The 21,646-nt window shown below is 36.7% G+C and overlaps 1 protein-coding gene across 6 annotated transcripts in view; it reads left to right on the top strand.

Annotated features, from left to right (window-relative positions):
* ATP11C (ATPase phospholipid transporting 11C) overlaps nt 1–21,646 on the top strand; it is a 166,697-nt gene that overhangs the window by 65,549 nt on the left and 79,502 nt on the right. For all 6 annotated transcript variants that reach the window (XM_059910942.1, XM_059910939.1, XM_059910938.1 and 3 more), the window contains exons 2-5: nt 7,125–7,244; nt 14,479–14,568; nt 15,340–15,420; nt 17,256–17,363. In XM_059910942.1, coding sequence (XP_059766925.1) covers nt 7,125–7,244; nt 14,479–14,568; nt 15,340–15,420; nt 17,256–17,363 — 399 coding nt within the window. The remainder of the gene's footprint in view (nt 1–7,124; nt 7,245–14,478; nt 14,569–15,339; nt 15,421–17,255; nt 17,364–21,646) is intronic.

The following is a 21,646-nucleotide window of genomic DNA, read 5'->3' as shown; positions in this document are numbered from 1 at the left end:
TGCCATTGTTAGGTATTACTGTTTGCTGGTGAGATAAAATTTTCCTACCTATGAGATATCTAAAAAGTAGGAAAATCTTCCAGCCCTAAGGGATTTTGCCACAAAAACCATCTGCTTAGGTCTTATATATATTCGGTACACATTTTTGAAGCTTCAGTGTATGCTATGACCGATAATCTCTTACGGGGCGGGGGAGAGGGGGTTAGTGTATGACAGTGAACACCTAGATTATACCTCTTCCTGTTATACTGTTTACCTGCTTAGAAGTAAAAGTTCAATTGAACTTTCCTTAAAAGTTTGATTTTTAGCCTCACATCTTACATTGGTCCATTTATTATAGGCATGGGTCAGAAAAGAATTTACAAGATGAGGAGAAAATTCTGTGTGGTATAAGATACTAATGTTTTAAAATGATGATACTTCAAAATCAAAAGTTACAAAGGCAAATCAGGTCTTTGGAGGAGAGTAACAAAAAAGATGTCAAATGGCTTAATAATAGTGGCCAGGCCACCAGAGTGCTGCTTCAAAGTCTTAAAGGAGCAGACCAAGACTTCTAGCACTTCCCTTGGACGTACACAAACTTGCCAGCCCCAACTGGCTGTCTTCCCAAATTCTGGGAAACTTTACAAGAATCACAGGGGTTGGTACAAGTAGCGTGAGAATCTGCAGCGTTCTGTCTGTGATTTAGCTGCCATCGTGTGAGCAAATTTTCGTGTGTCAGTATGGAGAGGGTCCCATCTTTCCCTCCTGCCTCTGAGGTTTGTGATCTGTATTTTATTCTGTCCTTTTTTTCAGCCAGGTTGGGCTTTGAGGTCCTGGGGCCTTCTTTATACTTGCTTTCTATTTGCATGTGTATTTTTATCCATTTCCTGAGGGCTGTGGTGAGTGCGTGGCTGGCATGTCAGTCAGCCTCACTGTTGCGCCTATCCTTAGAAGTTACTTATCTCCCTATTTAGATTTTTAAAGTCTGGTAAGTGTTGGGAATGCCAGGTGGTGTGTAGATATGGGTAGTGAAAGTGAAAAGTAACTTCTGAGGCCTTTTAGACGTGTTCAGTTCATCTCGAGTTAAGTTTGCCTTAGGAGAGATACTTTTACCAAGGAAAGTGGAGTTCCTGAGCCCCAGCCTGAATTTTGAGAGTCTGAGATTACTTTCTATAAATGGAAGAATCTCTGAATCATTTAAAAAAATAATTCCTGTTAGACTCTTGAATCACTAAATTCTTACAGCATTTTTGATCTGTCTACTCTCTATTAGCCATCCTGTGAGAAAGCTGCATTTCTTCTTTAGAGCCACATTTCTGTAGCCCTGAGGTCCTTGGGGGTGATGGCATGGTGGGGTGGGGGATCACAGTGGGAACACTTAGAATGGATTGTTCCTGGTGAAATTAAACTGCTCAGTGGATCACATTTAGATAATGATAGCCTCACTCTGAGCTTCCAGACATGGCATTGTTCTTATCCAAGTCCTCACGGTCACTGCTTTTTCTCAGCATTGTGCTTGCTGATTTAGGTGTTTTTTGTGGTGCTTCATATCCATTTCCTATAGGAGTTTCTATTCAATTAAATGTGCTGCCATCGGGTAATGCCTGCCTAGAGACTATCTTTGTGTCTAGGGATGTACTTTGGATATTCAGTTGTGTTTTGATCAGGTGTTTGAGAGTTTTGGTTAATATAACCATAATTAAGCTTTAAAGGCAAGAAGACAAAATGCCCTGGCTCGGTCTTGCTTCACTACCTCTAGTAAAGGAGAGACAGCTTAATCACTAAAGAAGATGCAGGAAAAGCAAAATCAGAAAAGTACAGTTTTTAAGACTCGTTTTAGAGTTATGACTGTAAATTACACATGAAGATTATTCTTCTTGGCTTGTTATAATGGGATGGGCTTAGAAACCTCAGCAATTTGACCACTGAATACATTATGGCAATTTTAACCAGGAAGCTTAATACACCGGAAATGTTGCCTGGCACTGTAGTGCTCTCCTCTCTGCACCCCGCCTTCCAACCTTAGTACAGAAATGCTGAAATTTTGATGAAATGCTCTTTCTTTCAATTTTGAGTTCTTTTGGCCTTTTAAAGACTGATTATAATGTTCAAAAATACTAGTGCTTCAGAGAAGAAAATAGCTTTGGGGCTGGGATGTGGAGAACAGTTTTAAATCATTGCCAAGTGTTCAGATTATTAATAAGGATTTTTTGTTCATTTTTGAGCAAATATAGTCGTCCCTCAGTATCTGCAGGGGATTGATTTCAGGACCCTCTGCAGATGTTTGAGTCCTATAAAACAGCATAGTATTTGCATATAACCTATGCATATCCTCCATATACTTTAAATCATCTCTAGATTACTTATAATACCTAGTATAATGTAAATGCTATGTAAGTAGTTTTTAGGTGCACGACAAATTCAAGTTTTGCTTTTTGGAATTTCTGGATCTCCCCCCACCCCCAAAATATTTTCAATCTGAAGTTGCTTGAATCCACAGATGTGGAACCCACCGATAAGGAGAGCTGTCCTCTTACTTGCTTTAGTCACTCACAAAGAGCAGTCTGATGATTAATAAAAGTAATGCTGTGATTGTTGGAGATGACATCGATGATTATTTGCTGTAACCCGAGTAGCTTTGCGTGTTTTCAGGGCCTGTAATTTTCATTATCATTGATCTGAATAATTGATGGGTATTAGCCACATGCAAAATGAGTACTGAAGGAGAATCTCATTTTGTGAGCAGCTTAAAATGGTCAGAGGGGTTGCTATTTGATGGTTATTTGTATTTTTTTATCCTTTGAAAAGCCGATTATTTAAACTACTTTAATTAAAAAGTGTAGGATTGTGGCTGGTGTACTAAAAACTTGTAGGATGTTAGTTAAGGTCAATCATTAATTCAAAGAGAGAGGTTCTGTAGCAGTCATTCTCAGCCCTGGCTACAAATTAGAATTGTCACCTGGGGAGCTTTGAGAAAAATTAAATTAAATATTAAATAAAAGACCCAGCCATTGGTCTCATGTTTAAAGACAACGTGTGACCAGACTTAAGAACCACTGATCTATGACTAAGTGATAAATTTAAGTCTGCCAACACCTGGAATGGATGGAGAGGTGAGCTCCGTTTCAGAACCTGTGCCAGCTTTCATAATGACAGTCTTGTATTAAGGTCTCAATTTTCCCTCAGTTCTTTTTGAGTCACTAGTCTATAGGCCATCAAGAAATGAATTATAATTCCAGCAGCTTTCTTTGTTTATGACTAGCGAAGGCATAGGATTTTAAGATGGTACTAGTTGACCATTCTGTTTAATTCTTATGATGCATAGAAGCTTTTACTTTCTATTTAAATGTTTTTATGTGTAATACATTTTCCTTATAATACTGTAAAATCCTTATTGTCCTGACTACTGTACCACTTATGAAATGTGATGCTGGGCAAGCTGCAAAAACTCTCTGTGCTTCCACTTTGGCTGCTGTTTATTTTTTTCTTTGCTGTTATCTGGGGCATGGGTATAATAAGAGTATCTACCTCATAGGGTAGCTGTAAGGATGTCTTGAGATACTGCGTATTAACCACTTAGAACACAAAATCAGTTCTCAGTAAATGTTAGCTGACATTATCGACGATTTTATTTCCCATTGGACCTAGCAAACTATCCATAAATGGTTCCTAAATAACTTAATGAGTTATCAAATCTATGCTATGACTCTTGTGTAAATAAACTACTTCTTAGAAAGTTTCTCGAAAAATATATTGCCTCAGATTAGCAGATGCAAACTATTATATACAGAATGGATAAACAAGGTCCTACTGTATAGTACAGGGAACTATATTCAATATCCTCTGATAAGCCATAATGGAAAAGAATATGAAAAAGAATGTATATATATGCATAACTGAATCACTTTGCTGTACAGCAGAAATTAACACAACATTGTAAATCAACTATACTTCAGTAAAGTAAATTAAGAAAAAAAAGATGGTACTAGTTGAATAACAGTGCCATTTCACTCTGGTTTTTATTGAGAGACTATGTTTTGGTATAAATTACTTTTTTAAAAAAACAATATTCAGTTTATAGTATGGAGGTATAATTCAAGAGTACAAAAGGGTGATTTTTATCATGAAGAAGAAAATTAAATTGATTTCTCTGTTAATTCATATACTATAAATACACTTTTAAATATTTTTCCACCCTTTTAATTGTAGTGTATGCTGTATCATTAAAATAGAATTGTTGCTAGCACATTTCAGTTTTAATAAATGCTGTTCCTGAGAACATTTGCATGGGAAGCACTTCAACACAGGATGGACTCCTAATGAATTAAAATTCATTATGAGGTGGCAGGAATCATACACTCCCACTCCAGACTACACTGTGTGCCATCCAAGTGGGAATTTTTTTTTTAATAATTCGAACTTGGAGTTCCTCTCCCTTGGCTAAGGCACCTACATTATTCAAAATCACAGGAACTAAAACCACTGTTTTAACACTCTACATCGGCAGCAAGTGAAGAATTACAGTGAATTTACACATGTGTTCAGCTTTGCCATTTTTATGTGAACCAAGGAACGTTATACGGTTGCAGTAAATGCTACCAGAAATTGCGGGTTCATCAGATTTTTAGGCCAAAACAGGCATTGAAAAGTCATCTATTTCACCCCACCCCACCCCCAGTCCTCAGACAGCTCCAAACCCAAACCCACCTGAGCTGAGGAGACTTTGCCCTTTTTTGAAAAATCCTCAGGAGTGGACATTTTACAACTTCTCTTGGGTTCCTATTTCCACATCTAACAATGATCACTGCTGAGATCTCCCATCCCCCTCTCCCCCTCGCCAAACCTGCACAGCAATTTCAATCCATTTTCTCCAATTTAATGGAGATAGAGGTCACTTAAGCCTTACTTGAAAGAGATCAGAGATAACATATGGGGGAAGGTCTTAGTAAAACTGTAAATGCTATGCAAATGCACGGAATTCATAAAAATATCATGTGCCTGAAAAATTGCTTTATGCTTGTTCCTTCCTTTTGTTCTTTGGAATGTTGTTATCTGCCACAGAAGAAAGTTGAAGACAATTCAGAATTGGGGAAGTGCTAGTTCAGTTTGGTTTTAAGTGGCCACTGTTAACTGAGGAGAACAATCTATATTGGCAGTGCAGGAAACATCCTGCTTCACTGATCTACCTCTTTTCCTCTTCCCTGTTTTCATTTGTTGAATGATCTGAGAACTGGCATGAAAGGTAGCTCTTCCTTATTTACTCTATAGCCACTTCTTGCTTGTGTGGAAAACTAAACAACCATGTGAATATTAAATTAAAGGATTTAAATTGTAGTGTGTGTATGGACTTGACAATTTCTGTACTTCAAATTGGTACATAATAGGTTCAGGTCTGTTGTAGAGACTACATTGGGACCGTAACTTGCAACAGAAAGCTAGGGTAGGGGAAGCAGAATAAAGTATACTTTTAAGCAGGTGTATTCACTTTCAGTTTACTTTTTGCAAAAAAGATATCATGGAAAATTTAGTGCTCTTATCAGTAAGCTGCGTCAGACCATGTATATTACAGTTGCAAACAAAGTCAGTCCCTGAATCAAAATGTATATAGTTACCATTCTGGTAAAGGTATTGTTTACTGGTTTCCAGAAACTGTTTGAAAATTTACCTGTTAATCACTGACCCTTAGCATGCGAAGGACCTGGTACAATCAGTTGTTCTAATGCCCTGTCTTGGGGCAGGGAGGTAAATAGCTAAGTTGTCCAGCATTGATAACTTACTGACTTTTTCCAGATTGCCATAGATTGAATGCTCCCTTAGCACATGCCAGGGTGGATTTCCAGAAGTTATCCTTTATATACAGGCTAAATCTCTCCTACTTCAATTTATCTCAGTTACTTTTCCATTGATTCCCTATGGATTTTGGAGGCAATACCCCACTAAATAATTATTTAATAAGCTTAAAATGAAAATGATGAGGCAAGAGGTCTTATCTGTATTTTAGGGTAATTCTTGTTCTTTTAATCTGAAGAATTATTTTCCCTATATCTATGTGAGGTACAAAAATTCAGACTGGAATACATCCAAACATAGACATTTGGAGAACTTTGCAACCTCTAAGTAGTCTTGCTTAAAATGATTATTTTGGGAGTAGAGAGTAGTTGTATCTTTGACCTTTAAATAGATCATTGAAGGGAAATCTTTGTGGCTACATACTTTAAAACATTTTAGGTTGGAAATTATAATTATCTTTTTTTAAAAAAATAATGGAAATATATAAGTGGATATTGGTTTTTATCATACTTCCTTTTACTTAAAAAAATGGTTGTCTCAAACATGATAAAATAGTACCATCAAAAGAGACTATCCCAGATTTATATAAGAAGGTATATTATCCTGATTTAAGATAAGAAAACAGTGAAGCCTCAGTGAAATAAAAGGGTGAGGTAAAAATGGAGCTCAACCTTGCGACTTCTAGATTCAATGAACCTCTTTTTTAAAAATATAAAAGGGGCATTAGAGCTGTATTGTGTGAAATGGGACTTTTTGACAGTAGGCTCTGAGAGATCACAAAAGAATGTCTTTCTTTGTAAAGCCAAAGAATTACAACTTTTCTTTGTAGAAATAGTTGATCATTCCATTCATAGAGGCAGCCATTCTATTCAGTATATTCCTGTGTATTTATAAGCAATTATTTTGTGTTTAGAGCATTCTGCTGTCTAGTAAGGAAATGGACAAAGGTTGTCCTCAATAGTTGTTGTATAATAAAATAAATATTCCCAATCTGACCTTTCCTAAGTTAGTATGTTGCTGGGATAGTGATGGTTGAGACTCTGTGGATGAAAGAAAAATGACTGGCAGTAAAAATACTGTTTCTCTAGGATACTTACTTCAATTTAAACATTTAGAATTGCAATGTTGGCCTCAGAGCAGTTGGCTCAAACAAAACTTTTACTAATAATCTTCACTAAGTCAGCAACTAAGAGCTTAGTGGAGTTTGAATTTCCTAACAAGGTTTTCTCCTCTCCCCCTACTACTCTCTCTCTCTAGACAATAGCCAAACATGTTAAGACAAGAATTCTGAGCTTGGTAGAAGCATGGAGAAATGTGATGAAAAACTGACTTTTCCTCTTTCTCTTGGTCAGTGTGCTGGAGAAGAGAAACGAGTTGGTACACGCACAGTATTTGTTGGCAATCATCCAGTTTCAGAAACAGAAGCATACATTGCACAAAAATTTTGTGATAATAGAATAGTCTCATCTAAGGTAAGTTGTTTTTTAACTCAATAGATGTTCATATAGTGAGCCAGATAATACTTATTTTTATATTTGCTGGAAGCTGGTACATTTATATATGCATACCTGGATGTGCACTTATACCAATCATAGACGAACTGTGGTAATTATTCCACCAAAAGGCAGTTTTTTTAAAAGCATCTCTTTGTCTTGTTACAGCTGAAAGATCATTTACTTGCCCTCCACTATGATTCACATTGCCTGTTGATTATATGTATGACTTTAAGTCTTAAAGTGTGCTAAAAGTGGAATTATTTACTTGCCCAGAGCTTTCTGAATTGCCCTTAAGTGGACGGACTGGGTTGTAAATAATTTACATTCTTCTGGAGGGTGTTATCTTAGAATGACATTTGTGTCTCTTTCTATTCCATTGCAGAGCTTCTCAAGTACACTCCTGGGTCCTAACCGGTACATTCTGTTCTGTACACTGCTTAAACAGTTAAGGGTTCAATCACTGTAGCTGTGTTACCATTTGAATAATCATCTTACTTTAGCACTGTGTAATACTAAAAGGAGTGGCCTGAAAGTCTGAAGACCTGTTTAAATCCTGGCCTGATCATTTACTAGCTGTGCGACTTTGGCCAAATTAATCTCTCAGTCTGAATGTCCTCATTAGTGAAATAGAGCTTATGTGATAGCGTTCTTTGTAGATCCTAGTACCCAGTAGTCATCATTCTACAAGTATTAGTTTGCTTATCTTTATCTTTACCTTTGACTGACTAGGTTAGGTGCTAGGTGCTAGATTGCTGGCCCACTGCTATCTCTTATAGCATGGCACAGATCTTGATAATTTTCCTCACTTCCTAATGCAACTTGGTAAGGTAGATCTCACATGTTGGTGACAGTTGGTTCACTGCATGTTGGCAAACAGCGAGGACCTGAAACACAAAATTATGCCCTTCCTTTGCAAACTTAACATTTTGGTTTTCAAACGTACATGTGATTTCTCTTTGGGTAGTGATACAGTACAGACACGGGGAGGGGGAAGGGTAAACTGGGACAAAGTGAGAGAGTTGTATGGGCATATATACACTACCAAATGTAAAATAGATAGCTAGTGGGAAGCAGCCGCATAGCACAGGGAGATCAGCTCGGTGCTTTGTGACCACCTAGAGGAGTGGGATAGGGAGGGTGGGAGGGAGACGCAAGAGGGAGGAGACATGGGGATATATGTATATGTATAGCTGATTCACTTTGTTATAAAGCAGAAACTAACACACCATTGTAAAGCAATTATACTCCAATAAAGATGTTAAAAAAAATACAGACAGATTATGCTTAGCTGGGAGAGTAACATGTAAAATGCGGACAGAATGAATGAAAACTATATTGCCTAATGAGCAGATCTATTGGGCTATAGAACACTGAGTGTATTTGGATAAAATGTCTGTTTCCTGTTAATCTTTAACCTTATGGCAGAAATTTGTCCTCAGCTAGAAGTTTCCATACCTGTGCCCAAGATAGTGAATAGTTCTTTCACTGAAAATTGTGACTCACCCTGTAGTATTCAAGAAAACAATCAATAGTAGTCCTTTGGCTCAGAATCATAGACTTATAGAACTGAAACATCATAAGAGATCCTTTTGTTCAACTCGCTGATTTTACAGATGGAGAAAGCAAACCCACAGAAATTAAGTTAGTGACATGGTCACGAAGCAGAGTTAGTGATAAAGCCAGGGGCAGAACTGCTTTATAAGGTCTAGTGGCTCTGAATAAAGAGCTGTTTTCACATCGTTTTGCAATTTGGGCTCCTCCTTCAGTTTTCTCTCTCCTTTTGTATCAAGTGAAATATAAAATACTTTCTAGGGGATTATTGTTTCCTATATAGTGTTTTATGGGGAAGATGGTAAAGTGACACACCGATAGTAAAGTGACTTTTCACTGAACTAGTGATAATTGATTTGTTGTAATATACCATGAATTTTTACATATTAAAAGAACATATAAAACTCAGTTAATTCTCAACTCTTTTTGTTTAATAGAATATTTAATAGAATAGAATATTTTTCATATTTTATTTAACTTCAGTTTTGCCAATACGCAAAACAATGCAATAGGATATTTTTTTAAATAGTCGGGAATTCATGGGCAAATATAAATTATTTCTAAACAGATCTGCCTATACAGTATATATGTATGTGTTTTAGAAACCAGAATAAAGAAGTGAACGTTTCTACATTGATCGACTAACACATCTCTTTTTTCTCTGTAAATATTTTATATTTACAGTTTGTCTAGTTAACTGCGTATTAGCTGATCTATTTTTCGTAACAGCTCTAGAGCAGAAAAAGAGGAATTGACAGTATACTAACTTCACAAAAAGAATGAAATTTTAGTACAATGAATAGTTATAAGAAAACAGCGTATAGTGTAGTGGTAAAGAGCTTCACCCTTACAGACAGAAGACCTGGGTTTGAAGTTAAAGTGAGTCATATAACCTTCCTGTGTCCCAATTTTCTTATCTGTAAAATGGGGGTATTAACTACTTAGCTCATAGGATTGTGATAAGACTGAAATAAAGTAATCCACAGAAAGCATTTAAGCACTGTGCTTGGCATGTAGTAACAACTCAGTAGATGGTAGCTGCTATTGTTATTTATGTTTCTGTGATTATTATTATTATTACTGCAGTCCTGAGCAGTACTCATGATTTCCTCAGTCTCCTGTGTTCAAATGTGTGGAGTGATCTCTCTTGAAAAGAGGCCTTCAGGTCCAGTCTGGAGAGAAAAAGAGTTTCATAATTTGACTTTGTCTTCCTCACATTGCCCTTTGGCTGATTGTATTTGCACCAGAATCTTTTAATTGAGGAAATGTGTAATTTATAGAATATGTTAGCTGCCTTCCAACTATGTAGCAAGTGTTGATTTCCTTTCTAAACCATTCAGTAATAAAAATAACTTTCTCTTAATTGGGTGCTTTTTGTTTGTTTGTCTACAAATGACATCAGTAATGTAATATCGTTGGGAATAAGTCCTGTTAATACGAGGAACACTGAAGATAAACACTTTGATAAAAATTTGTTTTTATTTACTTATAAAATTAGTGTCCTTTTCTTCTTTTGGGAACACAAACACTTAGAAAAACTTGCTCTCTTTGGCCTTCCTACTTTAGAACACTCTGCAGGGACTTTGGGAATCATCAGAATTTTATAGCTGGTACAAAACTTGGAAATCCCCTTCTGTAGCAAAAGGAGCTAGATCTTTAAGATCTTTAGCTTCCATCTTATTTCTCTGTTCTACATTTTTTTTCCTTTAAAAATCCTGAGCCTCATCTTGAAGGCCCTTCAGTGGGATAAGAATCAGGGAGCTTCACCTAGCTCTTTGAAGCTATGCCCAAGGTTAAACTTACTCCTATGTGAAAGAATGTCTTAAAGTTTCAAGCCTAAAATTACACTAGCATTTTCCCTCATTTTAAAAGTCAGAACCATCAGTAGAATTTATTAGACATGTCTTTGCATCTTATCGAACTCCCTGAAGGTGCCTTTTTAGCTAAAGTTACTAAATCCTAATGCAGTACTGTCTTGGTAACTCCTTTTGCTGTTCTAAATTTATGCTAGAAAGAGTGATACTTTAAAAATGAGAAAGTTCTGCTTGACATCGGTAATGAAAATGGAAGTAGACTGCTGTGATGCTCAAAATTGGATTTAATGCCTACATCAAGGAGAGTTGATAATAAAGTGGATACAGTCATTTAGCAAAGTGAACAGTTATTCAAGCTACAGCTCTGCTTATTTACAACCGGGTGCTTATTTACAACTAATCTTCAAGTTTAGTGATTTTGTTCCATCACATCCAAATCCCAGTAGTTAGAAAAGTCAGTGCTCCTTCTGCTAGCCCCTTCACAAATGGTTGTTAACTTTGTTATTTTAAATAGTTACTACTTCATTTTTTAGCTGCTCCCCTGTTTTCTCGTGATACACAGAAATATTAGAACAAGTTATTTGGAGCTTTAGCTTCCCCATCAGCATTTTTAAGGCTAAATTGGAAAATTTTTGGACTTTGGGTACAAACAAGTAATGTTCTAAAGCCTCCTTTTGTTTAAATTTTTCAATTTAATAGACTTTCAAAACTGAGGTTCGTTTCATACTCCCTCCTTTAAATTAGGAAAGTTATTTATCAAAGTTATATGGTTTTGATTTCAAATTAAATTAGGTGATAGATGTGTGAGGGGGTGACCCACAGTTTTTTCACATCAGAGGCCACATTTGTGTACCAATTATTTAATTCACTATAGAGAAGATGAAAAAATGCATTGCATATACTTGGAAAGCTGGCATTTTTCTGTAGAAACTTTTAAAGCATGTTCTAAATGTCACGGTTGCTTTTTAAGTTTATGGTTGCACATTAAGATAGTATAGAAATCCACTTACTGACTTCTCTGAGCAAGAACTGACTTGTGACCCAAAAAAATCTCCATTTTCATCATTGTGTATGAAACAAATGCTGTAAACATCTTATTCCTGTGAGTTAACATTGTTTTTGGTTTGTAGCAACTGACTAAGTCTGAGAGTCCACTTTTTAGGTAAACAAGTCAATTTGAACTTGGTAACTTGGTATTAATGTGGCTTTAATTCAATTTCAGTTTTAATTAGAAAACTCTTTTCTTAGTCTGCATCTAGACTAAAGTTCATTCTTTATCTCACAAACAGTGGGAAATAAATGAAGCTTTTAGGCAGGGAGAGGTCATGTGAACAGAACCACATTTTGAAAAGGTCATTCTCATTGGTTTGTGGAAAATGGAATGGAAGGGAACAAAAGTGGAGGCAAGGAGTCCATTTAGGAGGCCAGTGCAGTAATCCAGGTAAGAGATGATGGCTTGGACAACGGTGGTAGCAAATACGGAAAGATGTCCCAGAGATATATAGGAAGCAAAAATAGCAGGACTGGTAAGGAATTTCTTGTAACCGGTGGTTAAAGGTGTCTTCCAAGTATCTGAATAACATGGCTGAGTAGACATTCTTGTCATTCACTGAAATAGGACATCCTGAAAGAGAACTAGATTTGAGGAACAGAGAGAGGATCATGGGTTCAATCTCCTTTTACATGGCTCTGTGCCTTCTTGCATTGGGTTCTTTACCACGTAAACTCCCTCTAATCTTTCAAGGCTCAGTTCAGAAGTCACCTGCTCTTTGAAGCCTTCTCAAGCTTCTCCTGGGTAGGAAAAAAATCATAACTTCTACTGTATCCCCATAGCATTTTGCTCATGCTAGTTTTATGACATTTACCACATTAAATTGAGTGAATACATGATTGTCTTTTTGACTATAACATAAATTCCTTCTGGGTAGAAAAGCCATATCTTGATCTTTATTGCACCTGCTAAAATCTTTGTTATCTGGACCACTGCCTGGCACACAGTAGGTGCTTGCTGAATTGAACTGAAATGCACTGCACACCAAGTGGGATGACTCTTGTGAGCATAATCTAGTTCTAGTTTTACTAGAAAACTGCATTGAAATAATGTATGCTATATTGCATTTGTATTATAATAAAGAGATGAGAGGTTGAATTTGCTTTTTAGTTAGAGCAGTGGAGGAAATAGCCAAAACACAGGTTTTAATCAAAATTTCTTGTATGCCTTCTACATGCTGAACACTGTTGTAGGTACAGAAGGGAAGTGATCTTATGATATGTATGATATGCTCCCTGACCTCTTAGCAGTTCATGACCTGATATAGGAAAGAAGAGGGCATGTTACAATAGTTTCCTATAAAGAGAATAACCAGAGTTCCTCAAGGAAGCAGTTCCTTTAGTGAAACACAGGTAAACAAACAGTGGGGGCCTGGAAACAGCAACAAAAAATGTTCTCTTTCAATGTGTTAACACCCCACAGAGGACTCTAACAGTCCCTAATGTTTGTTTGTTTAATTAAAAACCCTTTACTTAAGGAACAGAAGGTCAACAAGCTAGAAGCTCAGCTGTTAGCCTGTTGTTGGAGTTTAGTTTGTTGTTTTAGAAAATTGACCTTCAGTTATCGGGACAGTTAAGTGCTGATCTGAACTACGGCTGCTTCAAAGTGACTGGATCTGTGGTTTTGATCCCTTTTATTTTTGGTCACAAGCTGCCTTGGGAATCTGAAAACTGTGGACTCTCTTCTCCCAAGTGATACACATCCACACACAATTATGCACTTCATTTTGAATGGGCTTCCCTGAGGCACTTCTGTGAACCCTGGGGGAAGAACCTTCTAGGTTAGCGGAACCTTGAGCCCGTACACCTTTTAAAGAGAGGTTAGTAGTAAATCCCCATCTGTCGTATCATGCTCTACAACTTTGGCTTTTTCAGTCACCTTACCTAATATAATGGACATTTTCTCACATATGGAGACCATTCAAGTATAAATTTAGATCTTTAGGTTAAGAAACATTTCTTTCTTTCTGGTTTCTGGTCTTCTTTATTAAGACATCTAGAAAATCCAACTACTGGTGACTTTAAAATTACCTAGTCCTTGAGCTTAAGGTATCAGTGAGAAGGTCTTTGTGATTTGACAGATGGCCCAAGAGTTTTCTCCACCTGCCCATGTACAATTTAGCATTGCAACCTTTACCTATTACCAGTTACCAAAGCGCAGGGTGGTGTGTTGTTGATTAAAATGAAAGCCCTCTATGACCCAAGGTTATGTGTACACCTCAGCTGTCACAGAGGTGGGAAGCGGTGATAGGGACAGAATTATACTTGTGATGATGATCAAGATTCCAGAGGTTAGCTCAGCCAAAGGAATTAATTAAATTAGTACATTCACTCATCCAACTAATTTATTGTCTACTTTATGTCAGGCATTGTGCTAGGTGTTGGAGAAAAAGTAATAAAAAGACAGATGAGGTCTGCCCTTATAGATCTCATTGCCTATTGAGGGAGGAACTTTAATTAAATTATGCACACATATAATTATTCACTGAAACGAGTGTTATCAGAGAAGTATAGGATGATATGAGAGCAGATAACAGGGAACCTAATTTAGATCGGGTCAGGGAAAGCAAAGCTGTGGGACTAGATGGCCCAATTGGAATGCTCCAAGTGAAAACTTCACTCCTGAAAAGAATGTTTATATACTCTACCTCTAAGTACACGCTTATTCATATGTATGAGGTTTGGGTTTTAACGTGCTTTCAAAGTGTTGTGATAATTTGGAATCATGAGTCATTATCATTAGTATTTTTCAAGTTTCCTTTCTAATAATCTTTGTTTTTCTTCTCCCCTTACAGTATACACTTTGGAATTTCCTCCCAAAGAATCTGTTTGAACAGTTTAGAAGAATTGCAAATTTTTATTTTCTCATCATTTTCCTTGTACAGGTAAGAGCTCCATTAGAAACTTAATTTCCTTAACCAAGTTTCAATCCATTTCTAACCTTAAAATGCCCTGTGATTAAAAAGTTGTTTCAGGGCTTATTATAATAAGACTTGTTAAAGTACTAATATTATATTTTAAGATACATATGATTTTACATATTTCTAAAGTAGCTCTTTTACTAGAAAACTCTAGTAAAACATCTAGACTAGTCTGCATCTCATACCACATGCTCTCTTGCCGCTGGCTTCCTTTATTTTCTTACAGGTGCCACATGCCCTCCTACCATAGAGACTTCCTATACACCCTTCACTGCACCTGGAAGGCCCTCCCTTCCATCTAGTTAACTTCTATTTACTCTTCAAATCTCAGTGTCTCACTTGTTTTAATGTCTGGTTTTCATTGTAAGCTGCCAGCTCTATGAGGGCAGGGACTTTTCTCCATCTTATTTAAAATAAAGCAGCATCTCTAGAGCCTGGCTGATAATAGCACAGAGGCTGACAGAATGGTGCTCAACAAATAGATGGTAAATGAATGGATGTATTTCAGTCAAGGGGTTAGTTCAAGCTGGGATGAAAACTAAGCCTAAATTTAGAACTATTTTCTTAAACTAACAGCTATGTGGATTGCTTTTGTTTTAATGAAAGTTAACATTCACCCTGCTACCGGAATATGTTTTGTCTGCCTTTCTTTCTGAAATGTTTGTAGCATGTAAGTGCTGCATATGAGTTAATGGCTTATTTTCATTTTACTTTCAATTTAATTTCTTTACCTAGGTCACAGTAGACACACCAACTAGCCCAGTTACCAGTGGACTTCCACTTTTCTTTGTTATAACTGTTACAGCCATCAAACAGGTAAATTTCTAATTTACAATTATAATTGCATTTCAGTGCTGTCTGATTTGAATTTCATTGTCAAAGGTTCTTTTTCACATTTATATAGAGTGGGTATCCTTGATGAATTTAGTTTATATTTGGTTCTTATTGAAAACGCATGAAAATGATTGTAAGGTGCATCTTTAATTTCTTTGCTCCTTTCCTCCTATTTGTGTGTCTGTGGCGGGGGGGGGGGGGGCGCGGAATATAACCCTAAAAGGAGAGTAAGTAGAAGGTGCAGCTCAGTGGGGAAGTGTGAGGTGAATTTTTAATGTGCATTACATTTTTCAATGTGCTATATCTGTCTGAAAAATTCCCATTCTTGTGGACTTCTTAAATTGCTGCCTATAGCAAAGAACTCAAGAGCATACTTGAGTTTCTTACTTTAATTTTGTTGTCTTTCCTGATGCTGCTGAAGGGGGTCGTGGGTAGAAGAGACTTTTATTCTTGTTTCTTGTCAAAGTTCATACCTGTCACGGTTTATGATAGTGCCTTTGAAAAATTCCAGATGAAATTGAAAATGGAAACAGGAAACTGGAGGTGAAGGGGTGGGTTAGCAATGTTTATCATGTAATCGGAGAGTCCATAGGACCTGACAGGTTACAAGGATACTTTTAGACAGTACTTATCAAAAGTACTTTAAAAAGTATCCCCCAAAACTTCCCAACTGTTTGCTTAACAATATTGGGAACATGGTTATCTTTCCTCTTGGGGTTATCTGGTCTTCTATCTTGCTTACCAGGAACTGCAAGAATATTTTATCAAGTGTTTGGTTGCTAAATAAAGACTTTTGGAATGTTATTTCCTTAGGCTGTTAGGATTATTTTCTTTAACATCATAGAATTTCTGGTTCCAAGAATAGCCTGTATGGTTTTCAAAAGCTCTTACTGATTCAGTTTACTCCCAGTACTAGTTCATGTTGGGGCCTTTCTTTCCTCACTGACATCACAGAAAGTACCATATGAAGTGATAGCCTAGCATTGCCATAAAGAAGGACAGAAGAGGAATGAATATATAGCAGCTGAGAAAAAAAGGGGAAGGCGAGCAAGAGATTTTTCACACAGTTAGATTTGAAAAGGTACACTCATTATTATAAAGAAAAAAAGCAAAGTGATGTAAAAAAAGAAGGAGATCATGCTAGAACAAATGAACGTCCTCCATCCTTAGTTCTTTTGGCTTAAATTTACTCTAGACCAAAGGAAGCCTGAAGGAAAATGAACTCTGATTACTTCTAACTCTACAAAATGAACAACAATTTGTATTTTCTTTTGTCACCAAGTCAGTGGAGAAGTTTAACCGTCGTTCTCTAAAACAACAGTTTTAGATAGATACTGTTCCAAAATAATCCTCCTTGCCTTTTCTATTCTCTGTCCCTGGGGAGGAATTATATTTCCTCAGAGATGATCACTCCAACAGTCTACTATACAAGAACATATTTAAGTGATTCGGTCTATAAGAAAATAAAACTTTTTTCAAATTAAAGAGTAGAAAAAATTAACATTAACTTGAATAAGAGCAGAATTAGAAAAATAAATCATAGTCCTTCACAATTGAAGAATGCCTGTGTTTTTATTAATACTTATCTATAGAATGCAGGAACCTTTTAATGCAATAAAGCTATAAGGGATATTTTGAAAGCATATCTTAGTTTTTGCTGCAAAAATTTACAGTGTTGTCTCTTTAGCATTCTGAGTTGAAATTAATACTGTAAGTATAAATACCTGCTGGTGACTCATAGAGGGGGTTATAGAAATTTTTTAACAATTTTACTTCATTATGTGAGCTTGATTATGTCCTTATTTTTATCCCTCTAGGGATATGAAGATTGGCTCAGGCACAGAGCTGACAATGAAGTCAACAAGAGCACTGTTTACATTATTGAAAATGCAAAGCGAGTGAGAAAAGAGAGTGAAAAAATCAAGGTATTGTTTTGTAGTTCATTCTTTTTTAAAATTACAGTAAGAACACATCATTTTAAAATGTACAATTCAGTGGCATTTCGTACATTCACAGTCCTGTGCAACCATCAACACTGTCTAGTTCCAGAACATTTTCATCACCCGGAAAGGGAAACCCCCATAGCCATTAAGTAGTCATGCTGCATTCCTCCCTCACCCAGGTCCTGGCAACCACTAATCTCCTTTCTGTCTCTGTGGGTTTACCTATTCTAGATATTTCATATAAATGGAATCATATACTATGTGGCCTTTATGTCTGGCTTCTGTCAGTCACTTATTGTTATGTTCTTGAGGTTCATTCATGTTGTGGCATGTATCCGTACTTCATTCCTTTTGATGATTGAATAATACACCATCATATAGCTATACCATATTTTGTTTATCCATTCATCAATTGATGGACATTTTAGGTTTTTTCTACCTTTTGGCTATTAGGAATATTGGTAGTATGAATATTCATGTACAAGTTTTTGTTTGAACACCTGTTTTCCATTCTTTTGGGTATATACGTAGGAGTAGAATTGCTAGGTCATGTGGTGACTCTATGGTTAACTTTTTCATGAACCACCAAACTGTTTTCCGCAGCAGCTATATACCATTTTATATTCCACCAGCAACGTATGATAGTTCTAAGGTATTGTTATTTTTTAATATCTCAGGCAATTTAATTTTTTATCCAAATTAATCATTGTTTCGTATTACCCAATAAGAGTCCTGTTGATAAAATTTTAGACTTGTCCACATCAAATAATATTTTTTGTTCCCAACAGATTTTATTTTAATTAATAGTAAGCTTTACTTTTTAGAGCAGTTTTAAGCTCACAGCAAAATTGAACAGAAATTATGGAGTTGACATACACCCCTTTCTCCACACAGGTGCAACCTTCCTCATAATCATTATCCCCCACCAGAGTGGCATATTTGTTATAATCAATGAACCTCCAGTGGCACATCATTATAACCCAAAGTCCATAGTTTTGATTAGGGTTCACTCTTGGTGTTACATATTCGGTGAGTCTGAACAAATGTATAATGACCTATACACTATAGTATCATACAGAATCATTTCACTGCCCTAACCATCCTTTGTGCTCTGCCTATTCATCCCTCCCTCCAACCCTGGGTCACCACTCTTCTTTCTACTGTCTCCATAGTTTTGCCTTTTTTCATAGTGTCATGTAGTGAAAACCATACAGTATGTAGCTTTTTCAAATTGGCTTCTTTCACTTAGTAATATGCATTTAAGTTTCCTCCGTCTTTTCATGGCTTGATAGCTCATTTCTTTTTGCACTAAATAATATTTCTTTGTCTAGATGTACCAGTTTATTTATCCATTCACTTACTGAAGGACATTGGGTGCTTCCAAGTTTTGGCAATTACAAATAAAACTGCTGTAAACATCCATGTGCAGGTTTCTGTGTGGACATAAGATTTCAGTTCATTTTGGTAAATACCAAGTAGTGTGATTACTGGATCATATGGTAAGAGTATGTTTAGTTCACAAGAAACTTCCAGGCTGTCTCCAACATAGCTACCCATTTTGCATTCCCATAAACAGTGAATGAGAGTTCTGTTACTCCATATCCTGGCCAGCATTCGTTGTCACTGTTCTGGATTTTGGCCATTCTGATGGGTGTATAGTGGTATCTCATTTTTGTCTTAATTTGCAATTCCCTAATGACATATGGTGTTGAACATATTTTCATATGCTTACTTGCCATTTGAATATCTTCTTTAATGAGGTATCTATTAGGTCTTTTGCCCATTTTTTTATCAGATTGTTCATTTTCATGTTGTTGAGTTTTAATAGTTTTTTTTTTTTTGGTATATTTTGGATAACAGTCCTTTATCAGATGGGTCTTTTACAAATATTTTATCCTAGTCTTAAGGTATTATTTATTTATTTTTATTTTATTGTGTTATTGGGATAAAAAACACAATACTAAATTTACCATCTTAACCATTTTTTAAAATATTTATTTATTTATTTTTGGCTGCATTGGGTCTTTGTTGCTGCGTGTGGGCTTCTCATTGTGGTGGCTTCTCTTGCTGTGGAGCACGGGCTTTAGGCGCACAGGCTTCATTAGTTGTGGCTCACTGGCTTAAGTAGTTGTGGCTCGCGGGCTCTAGAGCCGCAGGCTCAGTAGTTGTGGCTCACGGGCTTAGTTGCTGCGCGGCATGTGGGATCTTCCTGGACCAGGGCTCGAACTGTGTCCCCTGCACTGGCAGGCGGATTCTTAACCACTGCGCCGGCAGAGAAGCCCTTAACCATTTTTTAAGTATACAGTTCAGTAGTGTTAAGTATATTCACATTGTTGTACAGCAAACCTCTAGCCCTTGGTACACACTTTTCTATTTTCTGTTTCTATTACTTGGACTACTTTAGAGAGATACTTCCTGTGAGAGGGAACGTATGGTATCTGTCCTTTTGTGACTGGTTTATTTCGCTTAGCATAATGTCTTCAAGGTTCATTTATGTTGTGGCATATGACAGGATTTCCCCTTTTTTAAGGCTATGTAATACTCCATTGTATGTATATACCACCCTTTCTTTATCAGTTAATCTGTTGATGGACGTTTGGCTTCCTTCTACCTCTTGGCCATGTGAATAATGCTGCAGTGAACACAAATATACAAATAACTTTTCAAGATCTTGCTTTGAATTATGTTAGATATATACCCAGAAGTAGAATTTCTGGATCGTATGGTAATTCTATTTTTAATTTGTGCAGGAACCTCCACACTGTTTTCCATAATGGATGCACCATTTTACGTTGGCGTCTAGACTACACAAGGGTTTCAACTTCTCCCTGTCCTCTTGAGCACTTGTTTTTTTCTGTTCTTTTGGTAGTGGGCATCCTGATGGGTATGAAATGATACCTTGTTTTGGTTTGGATTTTCATTTCCCTAATGATTAGTGATGTTGAGCATCTTTTCATGTGCCTATTGGCTATTTATATATCTTCTTTGGAGAAATGTCTATTCAAGTCCTTTGCCCATTTTTTAATCAGGGTATTTGTTTGTTGTTGAGTTGTAGAAGTTCCTTATATTTTCTGGATATTAACCCCTCATCAGATATATGATTGGCAAATATTTTCTCCTATTCTGTAGGTTGCCTTTTCACTGTTGATTGTTTACTTTGGTCATGTATTCTCATTTTCTAATTTTGATCTTTGTCCGGTGCTTTTGGTGTCATGTCCAAGAAGTCATTGCCAAGTCCAATGTCCTGAAGCTTTTTCTCCATGTTCTTCTGGGAGTCTAATGGGTTCAGGTCTCACATTTAGGTCTTTCATTCATTTCAAGTTAATTTTTGTATATGATGTAAGAATCCAACTCTATTCATACTTTTGCATATAGATACCCATTTTTTCTAAAACCATTTGTTGAAGAGACTGTCATTTCCCTATTGAATGGTCTTGGCATCCTTGTTGAAAATCATTTGGCCCTATGTGCAAGAGTTTATTTCTCGGTTCTCTATTCATTGGCTTATGTATCTGTCTTTATGCCAGTCTTAATTTCTGTTGCTTTGTAGTATGTTTTGAAATCTGGAAATGTGAGACCTCCAAGTTTGTTCTTCCTTTTCAAGATTGTTTTGGCTACTCAGGGTCCCTTGAGATTTCATATGAATTTTAGGATTTTTTTTTTCTATTTCTGAAACAAATGCCATTACATTTTGATAGGAAGTCCATTGAGTCGTAGATCACTTTGGAGAGTATAGCCTTTTTTTTTTTTAATTTTTAAAAGTTTTGGCTGCATTGGGTCTTTGTTGCTGTGTGCCGGCTTTCTCTTTTTATGGCAAGTGGCGGCTACTCTTCGTTGTGGTACGTGGGCTTCTCATTACGGAGGCTTCTCTTGTTGCGGAGCACGGGCTCTAGGCACGGGGGCTTCAGTAGTTGTGGTGTGCGGCTCAGTAGTTGTGGCATGCAGGCTCTAGAGCACAGGCCTCAGTAGTTGTGGCGCACAGGCTTAGTTGCTCCGCAGCATCTGGGATCTTCCCAGACCAGGGCTCAAACCTGTGTCCCCTGCATTGGCAGGTGGATTCTTAACCACTGCGCCCTTGGATAGTAAGGGGCAAGTAAACATTTTAACAGTATTAAGTCTTTCAATCCATGAACATGAAATGTCTTTCCATTTATTTGTATTATCTTTGATTTCTTTTAGCAGTGCTTTTGTAACTTTCAGTGTACAACTCTTTAACTTCTTTGTTTGAGTTTGTTGCTAAGAATTTTATCGTTTTTGATGCTATT

Source organism: Balaenoptera ricei, chromosome X (assembly GCF_028023285.1).
Source record: "Balaenoptera ricei isolate mBalRic1 chromosome X, mBalRic1.hap2, whole genome shotgun sequence".
NCBI lineage: Eukaryota > Metazoa > Chordata > Mammalia > Artiodactyla > Balaenopteridae > Balaenoptera > Balaenoptera ricei.
The sequence above is the reverse complement of the archived record's forward strand: the minus strand, read 5'-3'. Positions and strand labels throughout refer to the sequence as shown.